Below are 23,058 nucleotides of genomic sequence, written 5' to 3'. Positions count from 1 at the left end.
CCCACAGGCCACGACCCTTGGCGGGTCCCCCTACGTAAGATTAAAGGCAGTGTGACGCTCTACAGTAGCGTTTTCCACGAGGATTTTTTTGTATTTGTTAATATATTCACTTGAATTATGGAGTTGTCGATACTCAACACACAAAGTTAACATTCTTGAAGTAACATAGTGCCGGTCCTTTTTACTATTAGAGGAAATTTGTGATGTGTGTTTATCTCATTTATCTGGTCGATCCGCCATGTCAGCCGGTCATGGCGAAGTACTATCTTAATCGGTGGACGATTGGTCCTTGCTTAAATTTCATACATTTAGGTTGCATCCTCAGTCTTGGGTATTTTCCCAGGAAAAATTAAAATAGATGCTTCACATCGCCACTGTAGGGTCCCGTGATACGCTCGATTAAGACCGAGTGTGGTGCTGGGCGAGTTTTTGGTTTGGAGGGAATAACTTCAATGTATAGAAGAAGTAGGTTTTTCAACATCTTTGGTTGTAATATAAATGTAACAGTGGCGAAGGGTTGAGGTAGGCTGTTAAGATGCGACATAAATAATGCACACTAAACTTTGTTTTCATTGAACTAAGTCTTCAATGTGTAGATAGTGTTTGTTAGTTTTAAAAAAATCAATTAAACCCTGCGTAATCTAAGTCGTATTAGATAATAGTAAAAAAATATTCAGCTATCTATTGAATATCTAAAATTATGACATTAAATCATTCATAATTTTAGATATTTTGTAGATAAAAGAATATTTCTTCTCTGTTCTGGCAGAACACACTAACTGGAGAATACTAGTTTTGAGTAATTTGACTTTGAAGTTGTTAAAATGTTTGAAATGGTCTATCATGTGAGTTTATTAAGTAATCGTAAAAAGGATGACTTTAAAATAAAGACTGTTTATTTATTATGAAGGTTTCCAGACGGTAAAGTTTGAAATAAGGAACATTTTGGTATAACTAACTCAATATGTCATTTTTTCGAATTAGTGTCTTCTGCCAGAACAGTGACGATTTATTATCTATTATGGTTTGGGTAGGCAGGGCTTAATGAATTTTAAATAACTAACCAACACCATCCGTAATATGTATTTTTAATTCAACAAAAACAAATAAGTGCTGTTTTTATCAGATCACCCATAGTATACTGTAACTATTTTGGTTTGGTTGAGGCAGGGTTTAATTGATTTTTAAAAACTAACTAGCACCATCTGTAATTTGTATTATTAGTTGAATGAAAACAGATACGTATGACTGACAAAGTTTAGTGTACACTATTTATATCGGATCTTAACAGCCTATCTCAACCCTTCGCCACTGATATGTAATTATTGTGGACTTACGGTATTTGTAAATATACGCTTCAAATATTTTTATCTTAACGGAGATCTTTGGGCATTATGAATATGTCTCTCCAGCTGAGAATCTTATCCTAGGAACTGTGGTCGGCTTCATGGATTTAATTTTATCACTGGCAATCGTTAAGGTGTTAGCAGGGCTTTATTTTAAAAAACAAGGGTGCCGGAACTCACTTCTTGCTAAACTTCTTACCTACTAAAGAAAATTATATTCAAATATCATTTAAAGCAACTTTTCCTATGCCACGAAACGCATAAAAAATTAAACAAATACAAATAAACAACTAAAGCTGTAAAAAATAAAATTGGAAAAACATCATATATTTGAATAAAAGTATATAGTGATTTCCATGGCCCCCACATCCTGAAGCGGCCCCCCTACCTATCACTAAGGTTAAAGGCAGTGTGACGCTCAATAGTTGCGTTTTTCAAATGGTATTAAAGGTATTCAGTGTATCAACAAACATTAACCAAAAATGCAAATACAATATCACATATTTTAAAATGTTAATACACCTGAAGGAAATTAGCGCCTTGAGCCATTGCGATTAGAGCAAATTTGTGATGTGCGTTTATCTCACTTATCTGGCCAATTCCCCAGGCTAGCCAGCCCCCCCTTTGTGGGGGCCATGGTGATTTCCAAAGTTCATTCCTATTTTCGTCTGGCAAATCGTCTCGATTCCTTTTATTAGTGGCCGAATGTCTTCCACTGAGTAACCACCGATCAACGTATTTTGAAGGATCGAACAGTGTCAAAGGTGGTCCGACGAGTTTGATGAACAAAAGTGCCGAAACTGTTTTGGTCTTCAACGAAGCTGTTATTGGGGTAATAATTAGATTCATTTGCGAAAATTCGCGTTCACATTCACTTGAAGAAATGGCGATAGAATTCAATGCATATATACGCGATAGTTTTTCATATAATGTCTTTTTTTATGAGATGATTCGGGAAACTTAATGTGTACTATTTAAGCGCCAATATTGTTTAGTCCAATTGCTTTGATATTGATACCATGAAAAAAGGTGCCGGAACGCCGTTCTACCGTTACATTACAAAAAAAACATTGGGTGTAAGTCGTCTTTATAGTAACCGAACAATCATCTGTTTAGTTTTTTATTCATTCGCTTTATAATATGCAAAATTTTTGTATTATAGAGGTTTAAAATAGTACTGCCCTTTTTTTGTATATAAAGTTTCAATGTGCTAACAATATTTTTGTATTGGATTAACAACAATAAAATGATTAATTTTAAACAATAAACGTATTTATTTATTTATCCCAGCATATAATTTTGTCACTCTCTCGGTGAAGCTGTGCAATTTGGAAGATGCTGAGCTCCTATTCGACAACATTTAAGAGAACGTCGACAGGCTGCGTGACAATTTGTCTCACGTTGGTTTGAAAATTCATGGTTAATTGGTTCCACTATGACAGGCAGCTATACCAGTGGTGAAGGGTGGAGGTAGGCTGTTAAGATCTGACATAAATAGTGCACAGTAAACTTTGTCACTCATACTTATTTATTTTCATTGAACTAAGAATACAAATTGCAGATGTGGTGCTCGTTAGTTTTTAAAATTCAATTTAAGCCTGCCTAAACTAAACCATGATACACAAGATTTAAGAATGTAACATTCTTTTATTGAATATATTATATAATTCCAAAATATATCCACTAAAAAAAATCTTTTTTGAAACCCAGCAGGATTTGAACCTGTGTCTCGGGAATTGCGCCCATGTGTAATGACCACTATACTATAGGTATCTTATCTAATTGTGATGAATTTTAACTTACGGTTATTACAATACTCCCTAAAATTTATGATATTTTATAGATAGACAAGTATTTTTTGACTATCATCTATTATAGCTTGGTTTTCGCAGGGTTTAATAGTATTTTAAAAACTTACCAATGTCATCTGTAAATTATCTTATTTCAATGAAAACAAATATGTATGACTGACAAAGTTTAGTGTGCACTATTTATGGCGGATCTTAACAGCCTACCTCCACCCTTCGTCACTGAGCTATAGTATATTATTTTATACAGGCCGCTGGGACAAAGCCAGCTATCTATGTCTTGGTTTTTTTTTGAAACTTCTCATGACAATTCCTGCGGAAATTCACATTTTGATCAAAATATTGTTGAGTAGCCTCTCATCACACTGAGAGAAATGTGGATGTCGGACCTGGCTCGGCCACGTGCTGAGGATTCCAGAACAGAACCTCAACCTGGCTTGCCTGTTTTTCAGCCAGATTCCGGCGTCTTGGAAGGCAGCTAAATACTATCTATAAAGTGTATACGGAGGAGTTATGGGATGCTGGTATGACCTGGAACAATGCAAGAAGACGCGAGCGACAGGGATTCATAGAGCCGCCAAGTGATGTCCATATGCCACAGCTAAGGGGCCGACATAGCCGAAGAAGAAGACAATATGTCGCTATAAGATTGGTTTGTCGAAATCGACCTTTTAATGCAGAATGATTTTTTGTATCTAAATGTACCAGAACCATCCTTTTCTTTAAATTACATTGTAATGAATACAGCATTTGTTTTTTGTCTCCTGAACATTTGACATTTTGTCTTTTCGACAAACCAATCCTACAGCAACGAATAGGCAGCCAAATACTGAACCATCATGATTCATTATGATTGACATGACAATTGGTGGGTCTTGGTCGCCTATAAGAGATGTCTCCACCGCCATAATCTCAGGTCTGATGTGTCTCTTTCTATACACACCAACTATTGATTGTGGTCTAGGTTTCCTGACCATTCTCTATTCTTCTTTATTGAAAAAGGGGCTGTTAGACGGTTTTTTTTTTCTGACCATGTCCGATCCTAATAAGATTTTCCATATTCTAAAAATATGACCAAATAGATAAATGCTGACTCTTATGCCCATTTATAAAGGGAATAATTTATTCAAAAGAAACGAATCTAGATCATCGATGACCCAGTATTGAACGGTAACAAATATACTCGTAAAAAATGAGGTCTTGTTGGTTTTGTACAGAAACGATTCGAAAAAAATAATTTAGATACCTCGAGAGTCAAAAAACCCATATGAAATTTTACAAACTTTCTAACAAAACCAGTTTTGTACAGAAACATTTCGAATTGTTTCCATTTAAAACTGACGATTGACCATACATTTCAATTTAAACTAGATAAATTCTGACATGTATATTAAATCTTGTGTATTGTAAAATAGTAATCAAAGTATTAAAACATTTTTTAAGTTGTTACTGTTTAATACTGGGTCATCGATATATCCACACTTATAATATTGTTTCGGCGAATCGATAAAATACGCAACATTAGTGAAATCATTGTTTATTTTACCAACCGTCATTAGTGTGTATTTTATGTCAATTTGTTTCTTATAAAAATAACTAGTTATAATAATTATCAAAGTAAAATTATTCATGTATCAATATCGTTCAAGTATACCCTACTTAAAACCAATTATTTAAACACTACCCCTTTGTATTATCTCTGTGAACTTAATCTCCTAAGTTTCTGACGCTTGGTACAAACTTTACGCATATGGACACGTCTGTTGACAGTTTGAAAGATTTAAATGGGGTAGTTTGAACTGATCTGTGATGTGCCCACTAACGTAGTTATTGTCTGTGTAGGCTCAACCTGGAGGTGATATCGCTGTGTATGGGCACCTATATAGTTTGTGGATGTCATCCCACGTTTCATTGAACCGTCCATACAGATTATTTAGTTGAACAATCACAAAAAGTCATCTCAAACTCGTTAAGTCATAAATCAAAACTGCCACCAAAGTCCTTGGTCTATGGCAGTGGCGTAGGGTGGAGATAGGCTGTTATAATAGGTAAAACGTATTATTCTATCTATAAAATATTTAACGTTGTGTATGATTTAATTGCATGATTTTAGATATTTTATAGATAGACGAGTATTTTTTGACTATCATCTATTATGGCTTGGTTTTCGCAGGGTTTAATAGAATTTTAAAAACGAACCAACGTCATCTGTAAATTGTAGTCTTATTTCAATGAAAACAAATACGTATGACTGACAAAGTTTAGTGTGCACTATTTACGGCGGATTTATATCTTTAATCTGTTTTGTGTTCATACACACATAAGACTTTCCCCATCTCGCATAAAGAGGATCAATTGCCCACATAGAAAAAGCGAATCTAGTCTTTTGAGGGTCTCAGAGAATGGTAAACCCACCAGAGCATCTTCCGTCCGGAGCCAGTCTCGAGTATTGAACATGGACAACCCATAATAGAATGAAACCATGGTAAGGCGCACCCAGGACGATGGTTCTCTGATTACCAAGTCTGCAAGTACGGTGAAAGAGAAAGCATGGAGCAGGTGTTTTCATGCCGACTGAAATGCAATTCCGAAGATCCTACAAACTGGAGTGACATCCGGTAGCCATTGAGGACCTGAGGACCAGGCACAATGAAGAAGATGAACTCCCTCCCAGTAAAAAATTCTTGATTTAATTAATATGTTATCTACTATATAATATCATAATTCAGTTGAAAATGTCCCTCTGAGACGGACGAAACCGGTCCAAATTTAATTATAAAAGTGGAATAAGTACTACAAAAAAAAAATGCGTTTTATTAAATCAAACAATACATAATATCTATTGTGATGATATCAGATATTTTAATTGAATCAATTATCTTCTGCAATACTGTCCATGGTGCGGTCTTCATTGTCTGTCGAGATTGACATGGACGCTTTGACTTCGACGCACTTTCTGCCGGCTCTCCGTTTCGTGCAACTGTAAATACAATAAATTATGACTAAAGATTCAAATGGTCATATAGCATTGAGATCAAATTCATGTCTAAATAAAACATGAAATATGTAACGAAATAAGTAAATTAGAAATACAGTCATATCATATTATATATATTTATATAGAATTCTCACAAGACCCGAAAGACCTCCAAGGAAGAATGCAAGAACTCGCGGATGTCAGTCAAACAGTCGGTCTAAAGATAAATGTCTCAAAGACAAAAGTGATGAGGAACTGTTTTTCGGACCCTGCGATTATCTGTATTAATGGCACCCAACTCGAGCAAGTCAGCAGCTATGTCTATCTCGGACAGCAGGTGTCCATAGACGGAAGCATGCACGATGAAATTGCTCGAAGAACAAAGCTGGGATGGAGTGCTTTCGGATGTCTGAATAGTATCTTCAAGAGTGACCTACCATTATGTCTTAAGCGTAGGGTGTTCGACCAATGTGTGCTACCCGTGCTCACGTATGGCTGCGAGACGTGGACCCTCAATACGAGAGATGTCCAAAGGCTAAGAGTCACACAGCGAGGCATGGACAGGTGTATGTTGGGCATCACGCGAAAGGACCGTAAGAGAAACGAATGGGTTAGGAAGCAGACAAGAGTATGCGATGTAATAGACGTTGCCAAACAGCTGAAATGGAGATGGGCGGGGGACATTGCTCGCCGAAAGGACGGCTGCTGGACAAATGCCGTCATCCAGTGGTACCCGAGGGGCACGAAACGGCCACAGGGTCACCCTAAAAGCCGCTGGATTGACGAACTGGTAAAGTTCGGCGGAAATACGTGGCAGCGAACGACACAGGACCGAGAGAGTTGGAGAAAGCTTGGGGAGGCCTTCATCCAGCAGTGGATTGACCCCGGCTGATGATGATGATATAGAATTTTGAACGAATTAGGTTAGCAAGTAGGCTTGGAAGTCTCAATTAATAACTATCAATTGTCTGATATTAATAACAGCGTTGGATATAATCAGATATTTGATAATAATCAATTTTTAAATTAATGTTCTTATTGGATCCAATAAAATTGCAACATTACTGTCTGCAATGCTCCGCAAACAATGCGTCATTTTTTGATCTCATTGCTATATAACCATCTCTTTTCGGTATGACACTGACAGTGATCTGTTGATACGGCTCATTTAGTGCTAACACAGCGACTGGCGCGTTTGGAGTAGTTGGCCATTCGATATAATTAACATGTTATTTAAATGAGGTAATTAAAAGGTCAGCAGTGATTGTGTTAATATATGTCAATAACATTATTAACGGACAACGCATCCAATACAGTAGCTAGCGAGTAAATTCGCGCATAGCGACATTCGCACATGCATAGGTAGACGTCACGCAATTTCCATTATGCAATATCCACGCATCGGGAATTTATAGCAATATCACCTTTATTGTAATGGCGTTAGAACAGTGTTTCTAGTGTCAATGTTCATTTGAGCGAACCCGTTCGAACCGAACCATTCGGCAGACCCGACAAAAAGCGTTGGGAATTTATAGCAATATCACCTTTATTGTAATGGCGTTAGAACAGATTATGCCGTTCGGCAGACCTGACAAAAAAGTGAGTGTCATTTTTTTTTCCAGATGCTTCGTCCATATTAATGTCATTGATATATGTAGACATCACTTTCTGATACAGCATTCGCTATTCTCATGGAGGAATTTGGTTATGGCAGTTCAGTTTAATATTTAAATATGGCCGACCGGCTAACTCGTTGGCTTATAATGACGTGGGTCCCAGGTTCGAATCCTGGGTCTAGCAAATGCGCATATTGTTTTTCAATTTGTGTTTGGAGTCAGAGTATGGACTTAATAGGTTGAGCAAGTGGCTGACATCCATTTCTAAAAACAAAATCTGTAAATACAATCGAACTCACTCGTATTTCCTGGTCTTCCCGCAGCGTTTCTTCTGATGCTTAACGAGGTTTTTCTTGTAGTTGGACGTGTACGGGCAGTTTGCACAAGTGTATTGTTGTTCATTGTTGTGTGACGCCATGTGTTTGGCCAACCCTGAACTTGTTGAAAACCTAAAAAGACAAACATCACGACCATTACATATATTGAATCATCCAAAGACATTGAGTTGCAGTGGGAATTTATATCAAGTATTCCACGTCACCACGATCGTTTCTGGAACTAGCACATGCCCCCTGCATTTACTTTCTCCCCAACCATAATTCAGTGTGTGTTTGATATTGCATGGGGTTTTATTAATGTTTAAATGCCTAATAATAATAGACAAAGAGAATTATTTCGAATGTAGAACAATAGTGCCAAGAGGGCAATTTTTGAATCAAACAGTATCAAAAAGGGCCCGTAAATAAGCAACTTTTTGCGGCAATGTGATACCGCAAATGTGTTGCCGTTAATGGCTTCGTAAAACGCGAAAATAGTAGTCTACTGTCATCTCCCGTCAAATGAGCGAGGGAGAACATGCATACTCCTTCTCACTCAGTATGCTGGTTGAGGGCTTCGTCTGTTGTTTGGGACTTTGGGAGTGATCAAAATAAACACCTCGAAATTGTGAGATTTATTTAAATTATACTGGATACTAGGTACTACACTTTATACAATTTTATATCTGCTTTTGCGGAGGGCGAGATTGACACTGTTTACAGTTTGCTCGGCTAGGAGATTCTTCCGCCAAAATCTTTCACGCCTCCGACAACGCAGCCCCTTTGTGCAAGCTCACACATAAAGACAACATGGCTGGATATTTTTTCAATGGCGTACAAACAAAATATGGAAATTATTTTAAACAGATTTAGAAAGAATTTTTTTTTATATTTTTATATTTACCATTTTTGTCATAAGTATGCACAGAATACATCGGCCTCACTTGCCCGGCAACGATGTCGGGTCATACATTGGTCCAGCAATTGGGAATAGTTTCACTGTGGCAATTGTATCGGCAATCTGCCAATCAAGCAGCCTGCTTCGATATTTTATGAGAAATTTTATTTTTGCTTCGATTTGTACAAACGCAACTAAAAGTGGCGGAGGTTTTTGAGTTTCACATGTTTCCCCGGTAGAGACACTAGTTTGTCGCTGGTGGTCATCCATTTTAATTTTGATAGATCGAAAACAGATTGAATGTCATAACGTAACGTCGTAAGGCTCTATCATTTATTGTTTTTTACCTTTTAAATATTATCGTTAGACGTGTTATTTTGTATAACTTCTGAAACCCGCGAAAAGTATACAAATAAATGGTCAATATTGCGACATAAAATGCAAAAACAATGAACATTCACCTGAAGTCACATTTTGTGCAAGGGTACGGTCTTTCACCAGTGTGGATTCTCTTGTGCGCTTGAAGACGGTCATTGGAGTAGCATTTGTATGGGCAGGTATCGCACGCAAACCGTGCGTCACCCATGTGTCTCTGCCTGCAAACAGACAACATTAAACACACGTTTAATAGCGTGTCCGGAAGATTGCACGTATGCAGTTCGCCGTAACACACTTCACCATGAAATGTTGCATCGGAAATATCGTCACTGTTCTGGCAGAAGACACTAATTCGAAAAAATGACATATTGAGTTAGTTATACCAAAATGTTCACTATTTCAAACTCTACTGTCTGGAAACCTTCTTAATAAATAAACAGTCTTTATTTTAAAGTCATCCTTTTTACGATTACTTAATAAACTCACATGATAGACCATTTCAAACATTTTAACAACTTCAAAGTCAAATTACTCAAAACTAATACCAGTTAGTGTGTTCTGCCAGAACAGAGACGATATTATATATGGTCATATATTAAAGACCGTCCAACCCCTTTGGTTCGTATAGTACTCACATGTCTAAATAAAACACGGTTTTTGTCGGATTTTAAAAATAGCCAATATAGCAGATTATTTGTTAGGTTAGGTTAGGTTTTCATTCTTGAATTCATGAATTTTGCCAAAATCAACTATGAAAATTGAATTAATGTTCAAATTGAATCTAATAAAATTGGAGACCGTATAGTATACGGTCATCTCTTTCCGATAAGAAAGCTCACGGCAAACTGTGCCCCGGTGAAATGTTATACGTACAATTTACATGTAACCGTTTAATAGACGGACAGATTTCCTTTACAAAAATCAAATGCGATTTTATATTGCTACGATGTAAGTGGGCTCAGTTTGATTTTTGTCTGTAATGGCGTCTCTGTGGGCGCAGTGAAAAATTCAAACCATATTGTAATGTTCATAGTAGATTTATTTGACGTCTTCGATTTAAACTAAACGTGCAAAAGAGGAGATCGGAGACGTTCTCTGGTGACGAAGAGGAACTCACTTGTGAATTTTCAGGGCGCTGACCGTGGTGCATTTGAAGTCGCACAGATCACAAGCGGCGGGCTTCTCCCCCGTGTGTTTGAGCGTGTGTTTCTGCAGAGTGGCCAGGGCGGTCGCTCGGTAGCTGCAGTGGCTGCAGGCAAACCTTCGTACGATTGGCTTGCCAGGGGAGTGCTTTCGGTCTATGTGGAATTTCAGGTTCGATTTCTGAAAGAAAAAAATATTATCCCAAGATCAGTTGATGGTCGCAATTATTTTGAAATGAGTAAGTGGAGTGCAGTGGCGACGGGCGGAGGTAGGCTGTTAAGCTCCGCCATAAAAAGTGCACACCAAATTTTGTTAGTCATACGTTAGTTATATGTATACAATTTACAGATGGTGTTGGTTAGTTTTTAAAATTCAATTTAACTCTGTGAAAATCAAGCCATAATAGATAATAGTCAAAGAATACTCGTCTATCTATAAAATATCTAAAATTATGCAATTAAATCATACATAACTTTGGATATTTTATAGATAGAATATTTTTTTATATATTATACATAGTTTGTTTTAGGAAGGGCTTAAGGGGATACATGCTCAGCATAGGTCAAAATGGAGCTTTTGGTCTATTTTCAAAGCATGATCCTGGACGTGAAATGCGTTTAAAAATTAATAAACGTAAAAAACCACTGCACATTTATGTACTGAAATATGACTATATTCTAGAACATTAGAGCGAGAGGTTTAAAAGAATACTATTTTATGTAATAAAAATATTTTATGCAGTCATCAAATGTTTAAAATAAATATAAAGGATAATAAGGCTTCAAAATTATATAAATAGATTATCTACAACGTTTAAGGTATGTCCAGGATCATGCTTTGAAAATAGAAAAAAGCTCCATTTTGACCCACGCTGAGCACGTGAACAATAAGTGCAATATGTATTCTTAATCCAACGAAAACAAATAAGTATGAATGAAAAAGTGTGCACAATTTTGTCGTATCGTCCAAAATATACCAAAAGTATTATGGTTTGGTTGGGGCAGGGCTTAATTGATTTTTAAAGACTAACCAACACCGTCTGTAAATTGTAGTCTTAGTTCAATAAAAACAAATACGTATAACTAACAAAGTTTAATATGCGCTATTTATGGCGTATATTAACAGCCTACCTCCAGCCTTCGCTACTGGTGGACTGTATAGAGGAATGAGAACTAAGGAAAAATATTGAGTTGCTATTACAACAAAATGTTGTAAAGTTCAGTATGTTATGTTAAATACATAAATTTGACAATATTGAATGGTTACCAACCTGACCGAAAGCACTCCCGCAGATGTCGCAGATATGTGGCTTCTCTCCAGTGTGTGTAAGGATGTGTGTTTTCAGGTAAGTCGTTCGGAAAAAACTTTTACTACACGTGGGACACTTGTGGTTTTTCACTTTCTCATGACATCGAGCGACATGCTGTTTGAGACTGGAAAGATGAAACATTTATGAAAAAATATACGCCGCGAGTGATGCTGTTTTAAATTCATCACTGATGATAAAATTGGAAGTTAGTTAACTGTAAGTGTAGTGCTTAAACAAAGGGTTTTGAACATGTCAATATGAGTATTCGAAAGATAATTAATCGTAATGTGACCTAACTTAATCTAGCCCTTTCCTCTTCGTTCCCCTCGCCATGCAATCATTTGACGCTCGTTATTTCTGACGTGTTAATAATGTAAAAAGTGTTAAAACGTGGTAGCAGGAGGATTATAAGTCGTGTTATAACCTACCACAAAGAAGAAAAAAAACAAAATGAGCTCACTGGGTCTATAAATAAGGTCGATGATAGAGTCACTGCAATGACAGGTAGATATTCTTTGACATTTCAGTGTTACCATATAACTAAAAATATCCCAACAGATTGGGAAAATATTGTCGTCTGGTATTGTATTCGATATTTCGGTTTTTAACGGAAGTCTCCTAACACTGGCAATCCTTTCATAATATATCGCAGCCCCACAACGGCGGCCATGACACTTCAAGTTATAAGTTTCGCACTTTAGTGTTCAAATTAAAAGTCAACCAAAAAAATATGTTTTCGACGGAAGAAGTAATCGAAATGGCCTCCTTACCCGCTAGCCAGCTTGCAGACGAATGCACACTGCTGACACGCGAAAGGTTTCTCCGAGCTATGCGTCGCCATGTGCACCCGGAGAGCTGAACTCGTGGCCGATCGGTATTCGCACTGTTTACATGGAAACGGTTTCTCTCCGCTGTGCTTGCGTTTATGATCAACCAGGGAGCGGACGTCAACGCACCTACGAATGAACGAAAAACATTATAGAATCGATAGATCAAGCGACATATACATGAAACACTGAGAGACCGACCATTGATATTGTAAAAATAGAGACATACGGAAGGCAATTGATGCCTTCAAAATGTGTTGGCGCCAAATGATTCATATTTCTTGGACAGAGCACATGATGAACCGGTTAATCATCCTACAGACAAAGGAATGACTCTCGACAATATGTCTGAGATGCATTCTGCAGTATTTTGGACATATTGTTCGGCACGGATCGGATAACCTGGAGAGACTGGTGGTTTTGTGTAGCCTCCAAGGGGCTGAGTGAAGGAGCTGACTGGGGGGCAGCATTCACTCTGCCTTGAAAGAAGCAGAGGATCGAGAGGGATTAAAAGTCTTGGTCACTCAAAAAGTGACAGAATTTCAAGGTGGTCATGAGGGGACGACCAAGAATTGAAGCAAAAACTGTTGCTCAGCCGTGTATTAAACTTCCAAAAAATGCATTAGTAGATGCTGAGTACTTCCGCTACACAGAAGTACATTGGACCATGTATATGTCAGAGAGCGATTATTTCTCCTAGAGGTAATCGTCTAAGTTTATAAACGTTAATTTTGTCACTCATAGCGCAGCGGTAGCGTGCTGGGCCCATAAGCCAGAGGTCCGTGGATCGAAACCAAGATCTGCTAGTTTTTTTTTTTTTATCGAAGCAGGTCTTGATAAATTAAAATACATATTAATAATAAATTACTTAATAATTTAAGAAATACTAATAATAAAATTTCACAACTTATTTTCAGTTGTGTAATTCGCAATTATTATAATATTATAAAGTAAAATCGTCACTATTGAAGTTTTATGCCATGGCGCAAAGCTAGCACGCTCGGCTGGTTATTTTTTCGTGTGAAAAAAAAGCAACCACCCATCCAAGTACTATCCATGCCAGATATTGCTCAACCTCGGTAATCGGACGGACGGTACCACTTGGCTGGTAACATTCTGCGTAACTCTATGCACACAATTTCAATATCATGGTCAGGGATAAGACATATACATGTCAAAAATAGAACATCTGGTCCACTGATTGTGTTAATTACAAGTGACTTCAAATTGCGGGACCATTTGCATTGACATTTATATGCTAATTTGCAGGATGTATGAATGCGAACGCCGCTCTAAGTATGTCAAAAGGTAATTCGATAAACTGAGAGAAAAAGTTGCTCAGATTCAAATAGTACGAGGGTGTATTGTTAGTTGTGACAACCAGAGATACCGGATGGAATATTGGATTTCACTGACAGTTCCGGCTTGCGCTCTTGCCTAAAATACTAATTTACCTATAATTGCACTCGTCGCAGAATATAGGCTTGTCTCCAGTGTGCAAAAGCATGTGTCTCTTCAGCAAACTGAACATTTCCGTCTTAAATTCACACTCTGAACACTTGTATTCGGAGCCGTTGTCTTGTTTTACATCGCTGGTGGTGTGCGGCACGCGGTCGGCCTGCGGAGTACCGGCTGTCGGGAGGACGAAGACCATTCCGTGTATTTTCTTCAGATGCTTCCGCTGAATATGTGCACTGCGGAATATAGCCTTGCAGAATTGACACGTGTACATTCTGTAAAAAAATATATAAATGACAGACATTCATCGGCAATTAAAATTTTTATTAAAAAGGTCAAGGGTAGATTAGGTAACGAAGAAGAATGGAGTCTTCGCTACTGATAAATACTATATAACTTGGCTTCATCGATACCGTCGCCTGGATCTTAATAACAAGGTCTTACGTGGGCGAAGCTCTGTACAGAGGTAGCCTAATGAAATTTTAGTATTACAACCTAACCTAAACTATAAAGCTTGTAATGCATGAGTGGTAAGTTCAGCTTATGTCGCGGGTCTCAGCTTTGAATCCCGTGTGTGTTTCAAGCCTCGTATTCACTAGGGGACAAAATGTTCCTCAACATAGAGTTTATGTGATGCTGCAACCTTGCGCACTGTCCCGCAATGTTGCATGCAACATAGTTGGGCATTTCTACGTGACGCGAGTCATGTTGCATATTGTCGCTTCGTAAACAAGCGCACAGAGCGCGCGTCTGTCCCACATCAGATATTGGCGAGTGTAGATGGGTGCGCAACATGAGTCACTCAAAAATCCACTCTTTTTTCTCTTTGTAGTAAGTAGTTGATAAACTACTTGTTATAACCTCCTCGGGAGACAATTCTGCGCAACTGATGTCAATCCTGGTGTCTACAAGCCAAATGTTCCGCAACATTGTTACCGAGACAACGATGCAGATGTTGAGGGTCATGTCCCGCGACATGCTGTCCTCTAGTAATACAATATGGCTTAAGGCCGTACATCAGTTGAGGCACGGTCTAAAAAGATCATTGCTAGGCGATGCGCGTATTACGGGTCGCGGGTGCAAATGACGCCTGTCAAACGAAATACTATTTGTCATATAAATCCAACATACGTCCATTTTATGTTCTGTTTATTGTTCTATTAGTAACAATAATAAAATATTCATTGACATGTTTTCTTTTTAAAGTAAATGGGTAACGTTTTTAGTCATCTTTACAAGATTTAAGAATTAATTGGCCCGTCGCCATCACGAAGCAAAGTGACGTGTTTCTAGCTCGACGTTCTCTCACTGAATGCGAGCGAGTCCAAAATTTCGTCGCGCCTACAGTTGAAAATTATTTGCCGTTTCACTGATGCGTCACCTTAACACATTCACTGCGTACACATTATCATGAGCATTATAAGATGCTGAAAAAATGGCAATTTTCAAAACCCGAAAACCCTATCAAAAATATGAAATATTCAAAAGTGTTAAATTGAAAACGTCAGTTGACTATTTGACCCGAAGAATGCGAACAACACGCGCCGCATCTACCGGATGCGTGACTCACAACACGTCGTCAAAGAATGATCAAACAAGCAATTTCAAGACGACTAAAGCTGCGTTCACACATTACACATAACTTACGTTTTATTATTTTTTACTTTATGCTGGAAGTGATGGCGTCTCAATGTAGGCTAATCTTATCTTGCATTCACATTGTTTACATTCACATTGTTTTCACTCATTTTATTACATTTTTTTTTTTATTATTATAGGTTTTCGAACATTATCGATGTATTTATTACATTATATAAAACTACTTATGTATTAGAAAAATCAATGAAATTACACCATGTTTATTCCAATTAGCTTTATAAAAGTTATTATTCACACTACTTATATTTATGGAACAACCTAAAACATGGGTCAACACAAAATCCGGGATTTCCGGAACAATCTGGGCAGCAATACATGGAATCGCAGCGTTTATTGAGAGTATCCAAACAATATTTACACCTTTTTCTTTTTTTTTCCCGTTATTCCCCTTTTCTAATAAAATGGGTAAATGTATTTTACATGGTAGAGTAGAACTCAACGGTGTGGTAGAATGCAACAATTTTTTGATAATGGCTAGCCTAAAATCATATAATGTAGCTTTTTTATCACAAGTTTCTCGGTATAAATAATAAGAATTTAGCAACATTGATTGAAAAATATGTATTCCGAGTTTTTTATACCACCGAAGTGTCTTCCGTTGACATGGATAGTATGCCATCATTTGATCATGGTAGTCGATGCCACCCATAAATTTATTGTACTCCACTATCATTTTTGGTTTTGTAACCCGTTTCCCGAAGCGATTTGTTGTTTCCGTAAGTTCGCCGTCAAATTCTGAAGATATTGATAGAACTTCTCTTCTATCCTTCCACTTCGTAATACAGACTCCGTGCTCTGTATATTGACTAATCGATTCTCCCGTTTTTAGTTTTTTATTTGCAACATCTACTGAGTTTCCTTTTCTGTTGCTTCTCAGTGTTCCAGTTACAAACGTGTCTTCATTTAGCATAGATTCTGTTAGTTCTACGCTATTATAAAAATTGTCCATGAACAATGAATGACCGTATCCAGTTTTCCCATTCATTAGTTTGAAAACCACTTTGTTTGTATGATTTTTGCCACCCAACTCCTTGTCAGCGGCGCCACCATAAACTATCATTTTCAAAGCCAGGCCATTCGATTCCGCCAGTATGTATAATTTTATCCCGTATTTGGCCTTTTTACCCTTGATGTATTGACGAATAATCAATCTGCCTCTCCACAGCATGAGAGGTTCATCAATAGATAAATTTTTTTGAGGTGCATAAATAGTGTCCATTCGTTGGTTGAAAAAATCTATCAGCGGCTTTACTTTATCCAATGTAGAACTATTTTCGACATTCTTATTGAAATGTAATGCACGCATTATCAATAAAAACCTATCTCTAGACATATACTTCGAAAACATTTTGAGATTGAACAGCTCATCTGTTTTCCAGTAATCATTTATCCTATTTATGCGGATAGTGCCCATATGAAACAAAAGCCCTAGCCAAACACGGAATTCTTCCACAGTAATATCTTTCCAATGAGTTATTCTGCTTTTTTCTCCTTCCGATTGAGCCAAGACCTCTACTGCGTAAGCGTTTGACTCACTTATAACTAAATTATAAAAGTCATTATTGAATAATACATTGAAAATATCTACAGGATCCTTGCTTGGGATGTCAATTTTTACACCCGGTATTCCCAAAAATGGTATATTTTTAGCCGGTTTTCGCGTACTCGACCATTGTGTGGATCCAGAAGTTGATGGTCGTAATAATTCAGGTGTTTCACTGATCTGAAAATCATCCTGTCCCGATGTTGAAGTGCGATCGGGTGGCAACCGTGCCAGTCTAATCACCCCATCATCACTTCCTGAGTCTGTTTCCGATTCACTATGTACCTCAAATTCAAAGTCACTATCATCACCAATGTCAATAGATTCACCGTCACTATCGTCATCTTCAACCCTTGCTCTTTTAGAATTTGAAGGACCATCCATTTTGATAATAAAAAAAACAGTAGCAGACTATGTATAAATGATAAAGAGTAAAAAAAATGTAAAATGTTCACGTTGTTTATGTTCACTGCTCAATGTTTATGTTTGTAACGAACCGTAAATAAGTTTATAAAAAAAAGCTCTAAATAATATTACGACCGAGAGTGTGAATGCACCTTTATCTAGATTTTTTATGAAGCCGCGCGAAACGCCCGATTTCGTCGACGAAAGGTATTGGAATGAACGTATATGATATGCTACATGTGTATGTGTTCATTTGTAACACGCTGACGAATATTTTTTACCATACAAACCCATACTAACGTCTGACGCACCAGTCTCGTAATCAGCGCCTTACCAATGTATACGATTACGCACACGGTGCGTCTTCAGCGTCCAACGTGTTAAATGTGAGTCTAGTAATATCCATCTCTCATTAAAAAACGTCTTAAGAAATATAGCAGAAATTGTAGAACCATTGAAAAACATAACCTAACCCATAAATAAACATACTAACGTTTTCTTGCTATTGGTGCGGTATTTGTTGATGTATTTTGCTAAAACTGCCGTCGATTGCGGTCGGCCGACTTCTTTTTTTATTGTAGGCGAACTAGTAGATGTTATAGAATGTGAACTATCACATTTATTAGTAACCGTACTATTAGATTTTTTAAAAGTTGAACTAATAGATTTAATAAAGAATGATTTGTCATCTTCGTCTTCCGATATTTCATCTTGGCATAAATCGTCTGTTGGATCATAATCCTTATCGTCGTCGTCATAGGTAATGTCAACTTCAAACTCGTCGCTTGTAGACGGATCGGATTTGATTTCCAACATTTCCTCTTTTACTTCATATTCTTTGATTTCTTCTTCCTCATTCTCTAATTTGGTTTCCCTCGGTGCTCCGATGCTCTGTAAGCCACAAAACAACTCTGTTAAAACACATGACTCCTCAATTATAGCCAGTTTTTGAATTTTTTTAAATATATTAATAACCACGTCTTTGCTTTTTCGTCCAGAGTGGTTGTAAGTAATTTTGAACAATCACAAACACCCAGGCTTTGAGAAAATCACATAAATATATTGTGTCCGCACTGGGAACCGAAACCGGAGCTCCCGGATGGAAGGCCAGCGCCTAAGGGCTCATACGCACTAGCGGCAGCTAACCGTGAGTCGCGGTTGTATTCGTGGTTATCGGCAAGGCGGCTGACCGCAGGGACAGCGGTTACGTTAGCAGCTAGCCTCAGTCAGTTTTAAAATGAACGTGACTTATATTGGAGTTCTGTTAGCTACCTCAGGATGTTTGAGAACCCAGATTGATCAAATTATAAATAATTGTCTGAACAGTTTTGGAACTAGGACACTTGAAAGAGGGGCGAATCAACTGAGAATGGTTATAAAATAAAACTCATCGGAGATTTAAATGTTTTATTTACCTCCTTGTTTGTTAGTGCACTCATTTAATATTAATTTCAGAAATAAAATATTTGGGCGTTCATTTAGGAACTACTGCTTTACTATAATTATTCTTCTCGTTTATTAGTACTCATTTAATAAATATATATTTTTTTAAATTAAATAAATTAAATATTCGACGCATTTCATGTTCCATAATATGCAAGGTCGTTTTTCTACATCGTGTATACATTTTTCAGTGTCAAAATTCATATTGGAATAAGTTTTTAACAAAAACACTACGTGTCACTCATGTGGTAAGCCGCCGATTAACCGCCTAGTGCGTAGTGCGCCGCGGTGCGGTAGACCGCGCTGTGCATGACAACCGCCGCGGTAGCCAAACCATCGAGATGTAGTGCGTATGGTGTAGGCACTTTTCTTACAAAAAAACAGTTGGCGGCCGCAAGTGCGTATGGGCTCTTATGCATTGCACCACGAGAGCCGCCTCCAATTATTGCATTATTTATAATATGTAAACCAATAACAAAGTTGAAGTGTTTGTGATTTTGAAATAATTGGCTTTTGATTATTCACATGATAATTAAGCACAAAATATAGATATAAATTTTTTTGTCTCCCTGCTGTTCCGTTATACTAAAAAAAAAACTGTTGCTGACCAATATTGATGAAACTTGTACAGCAGACAAGATTGCTTGTACCAATTTAGAAGAATTTCATCAAAATTTCACTACTGCTAACCAACACCGTCCATGTATTCGTAATTCAACAAATATACAAATGAGTATGACTGAAAAAGTGTGCATTATTTTTGTCGAATCGCCCATAGCATACCTAAATTATTATGGTTTGGTAAAGGTTTAAATGATTTTTAAAAACTAACCGGCACCATCTGCAAATTGTATTCTAAGTTCAATGAAAACAAATAAGTATGCTGACAAAGTTTAGTGTGCACTATTTTTGTCGAATCTTAACAGCCTACCTCAACCCCTCGACAATGATATATGAGGCGTCTAATGCCAAAAAGCGATAAGTCCACATTTGGTCAAAATCGAGAAAAAAATACGCACATATTCTTTGTATAATTTTACACAATATGTGTTGATCTATAAATTCCAAAACGCGACACAACCCTACAAAAAAAAATATTTTAAGTCTCGATTTATTACAAAAAGCGCCAAGTCCGTGTTTCATATTATTTAAAGCTTGGTTGATTTCGCGTTTCGTTTTATAAACGTTAATCAGTTGAAATAAGTACACTGCTTCAATTGTTCGTCATTTGAATAATCTAGCTGACATAATAAAATTAATATCAAGTGTCAAAGTGGCCATTCATTTAATAATCATAAAATGATGGACTTATGTTAAAGGTAACCGTGGTTTTCTGATTATATTGTTTCAAAGAATAATATTTCTGTCATTGAATGCATTATAAACGTGTTCAGTTTCATGATATGTAATTACGAAATGGAATTATTTTTGTTTATGTGGTGCTATTGCATAATGAATTAATGCGTGTCCATATGGACACGCGTGCCACTTAACACTACAAATTTAAATTATGATTTGTTATCAGCGTTATCACTATATTTTTTATAAAATATATTATTCTCATTTTGTATTTAGTATTTAGTTTCTGGGATATGTCTAAGATTGAAGAAAGAGAAATGCTAGTAAATAATGCATTGAATGCACTTTATGAAGCTGGTGATGATGATAATGTCGACAAACATAATATTATTATTTATCTCACCAAAGACCAGATCCTGCAGTTTTAACAGATGAGGATGGTGGTGGAACAATCGATAATTTAAATCATAGACAATTAAAAGCAGATACACAAGTGAAATCTAGGAATGCAAGAACATAGATAGACCGACCTGATATTTTATACTATAACTGGAGATTCTACACGCAATTACACCTAACTGCACAAAATATCAATTTTACGGGAAAAATGTGGAAAACAAGAACGCTGATGGATCTTGATAGGATGGATATTCAAAACTATGTACATCAAAATCAATGGTTCTAGCAGATATACGATTTAATGATAAATTTTATTCAAAAAAATAGAAAAAATCAACACTGGACTGATTTTTGAAAGAAAAAGAAACATCTGAAATCAGAACGCGGTGAAGAAAATGCAATACTAGCTTGTGTGTAATGTGTATTGAAAACTATCATACTTTATAATAATTCTACTAATAAACCATACAATCCAAAAAAAAAGATTGATAGCATAAATGTCACGCGTGTCCATATGGACACGGCTATTATCTCAAAACTTAAAAACGATATGAAAATTTTATTTTCACTATTCATTCTCTGTTATATTACAGATACATAAAAAATGTAAATAAACAATTTTTAAAACAAATAAAAATTCATGTCACACCATCAACAAAATTGATGTGTCCATATGAACACCTGTGCCACTAATGAGTTAAGTCAACCAATAAGGGAACGTTCAATATTGAAAAGGGTGTCTCCCATGCTGTAACATCTGGTAAACTCATGACAGTGCCACGGAAATATGTGCCTTATGCGGAGTATATAAAAAAGTGAGGAACAAAGAGCGCTAGGTCCAATTTTATTTTGCCTATATTTATTACATTTAAGACTTTATCGGTTGAAACAAATTGCCATTTGGTTCTAATTTCGACATATAATACAAAGGAAAAAATAATCTCACGTTAAAACAAATAATTGAAGCTTGAAACATAAAAACGTGGTTTCCCGAAAATATTGAATTGTGGACTTGTCGCTTTTTGTAATTAGACGCCTTATATAGTGAATTTGACATGAAAAAACAAGGAAATACTATTAAAACCAAAGATGTTGAAAAAGCCTTCTTCTATACAAACGGAGTCAAAAAAAGGACCACTGGTCCACTGATTAAGTTAGCTACAAGAACCTCGACAAGAGCCTGTACATGCGCATGGATTTACTTGCACCAATAGTGGGTATTTTAAATTATCGTGATAATAACTGTTTACACGTAAAAGTGCTGACTGTCTTGCCAATCTTATTCTTCGAGAGTAAGCAAGGCGCGATGTTGTCATTTTATGGTACTATTTGACCGGTCGTGAAAATCGGTTAACCTCAAAATGCGCGGTCTAGTTAGTTTTTTTACCAGCAGGTTCGCCACTATCGTTCTACTGCGCAGGTGCAGATATCGCACAGTCCAATTGTCACACTTTTTTAATCCGTGTATGCAATCTTTTTTTTTTTCATGGCCGCGATAATAAGTACTGTCAGCAGTAAATCCATGCACGTGTAAACGGGTAATACTGCTATGATATTTATTTGCCTATTTGCTGGGCAGTCACGATGAGCAGATAACAGTTGATAATACTAAACTTATTTAATTGAAAAACCTTATAAAATTTGAGTAAAATTGTTCACAATCACAATAAAAATAAAAAATGGTCGCCATTGCTTAAGTAAGAAAATCAGAAAGGCAACTAAACGGTGTTAATATTAATAGTGGCGCAACTTAATCATGCTTTATGCGCTTGAAAAATAGTTTCAAATATCATAACATTAACAGCGTACGACTCATTCTATTTATAGTCCAAATTTTTTGATTAAAACAGTATTAACCTTTTCTATGCCTCGCGATATTACTATGGCAGTATCTGACAGGCTACAGATTTATAATGACACGTCGAATGTAGAGCAAAGCTCATACTAATATCGCTGTAATACCGATAATTTGTGGCTTAGTATTACATAATAATTATTCAAACAGATGTCACTGTGTGTTTAATTTTTTATATTATGCAAATCAATCGACAGTGGTTAGTAATTTCGGACAAGATAACTCGAAATTTGTATGTGCGGCCTGTCGGTCACGGCTTCATAGAGCAAGATAAATCGCTGAGGGCTTAGAACCGGTTTAAAAAACGAAGAAATAGAAGTAATATTAGTAAATTAGTATAAAGAATAAATGGAAATGGAAGAACTAGATGGAAGTATA

General features: G+C 36.7%; 1 protein-coding gene across 2 annotated transcripts in view; it reads right to left on the bottom strand.

The window, feature by feature from the left end:
- Positions 1-5,885: 5,885 nt before the first annotated feature.
- The window catches only part of LOC147076323 (uncharacterized), a 30,917-nt gene continuing 13,744 nt past the window's right edge, over positions 5,886-23,058 (bottom strand). Inside the window, exons 3-10 of one of the 2 annotated variants that reach the window (XM_085941713.1) lie at positions 18,178-18,575; positions 14,074-14,352; positions 12,563-12,748; positions 11,754-11,916; positions 10,458-10,663; positions 9,424-9,558; positions 8,047-8,196; positions 5,886-6,134 (exon numbers count right to left, since the gene is read on the bottom strand). In XM_085941713.1, coding sequence (XP_085797839.1) covers positions 6,026-6,134; positions 8,047-8,196; positions 9,424-9,558; positions 10,458-10,663; positions 11,754-11,916; positions 12,563-12,748; positions 14,074-14,352; positions 18,178-18,575 — 1,626 coding nt within the window. In that variant the 3' untranslated portion in view covers positions 5,886-6,025. The remainder of the gene's footprint in view (positions 6,135-8,046; positions 8,197-9,423; positions 9,559-10,457; positions 10,664-11,753; positions 11,917-12,562; positions 12,749-14,073; positions 14,353-18,177; positions 18,576-23,058) is intronic. The other variant, XM_085941712.1, reaches the window with a different exon arrangement.

The sequence above is a fragment of the Rhyacophila brunnea genome, unplaced genomic scaffold, assembly GCF_057557595.1.
Source record: "Rhyacophila brunnea isolate RB1 unplaced genomic scaffold, BYU_Rbru_1.0 scaffold_13, whole genome shotgun sequence".
Lineage (NCBI taxonomy): Eukaryota > Metazoa > Arthropoda > Insecta > Trichoptera > Rhyacophilidae > Rhyacophila > Rhyacophila brunnea.
The sequence above is the reverse complement of the archived record's forward strand: the minus strand, read 5'-3'. Positions and strand labels throughout refer to the sequence as shown.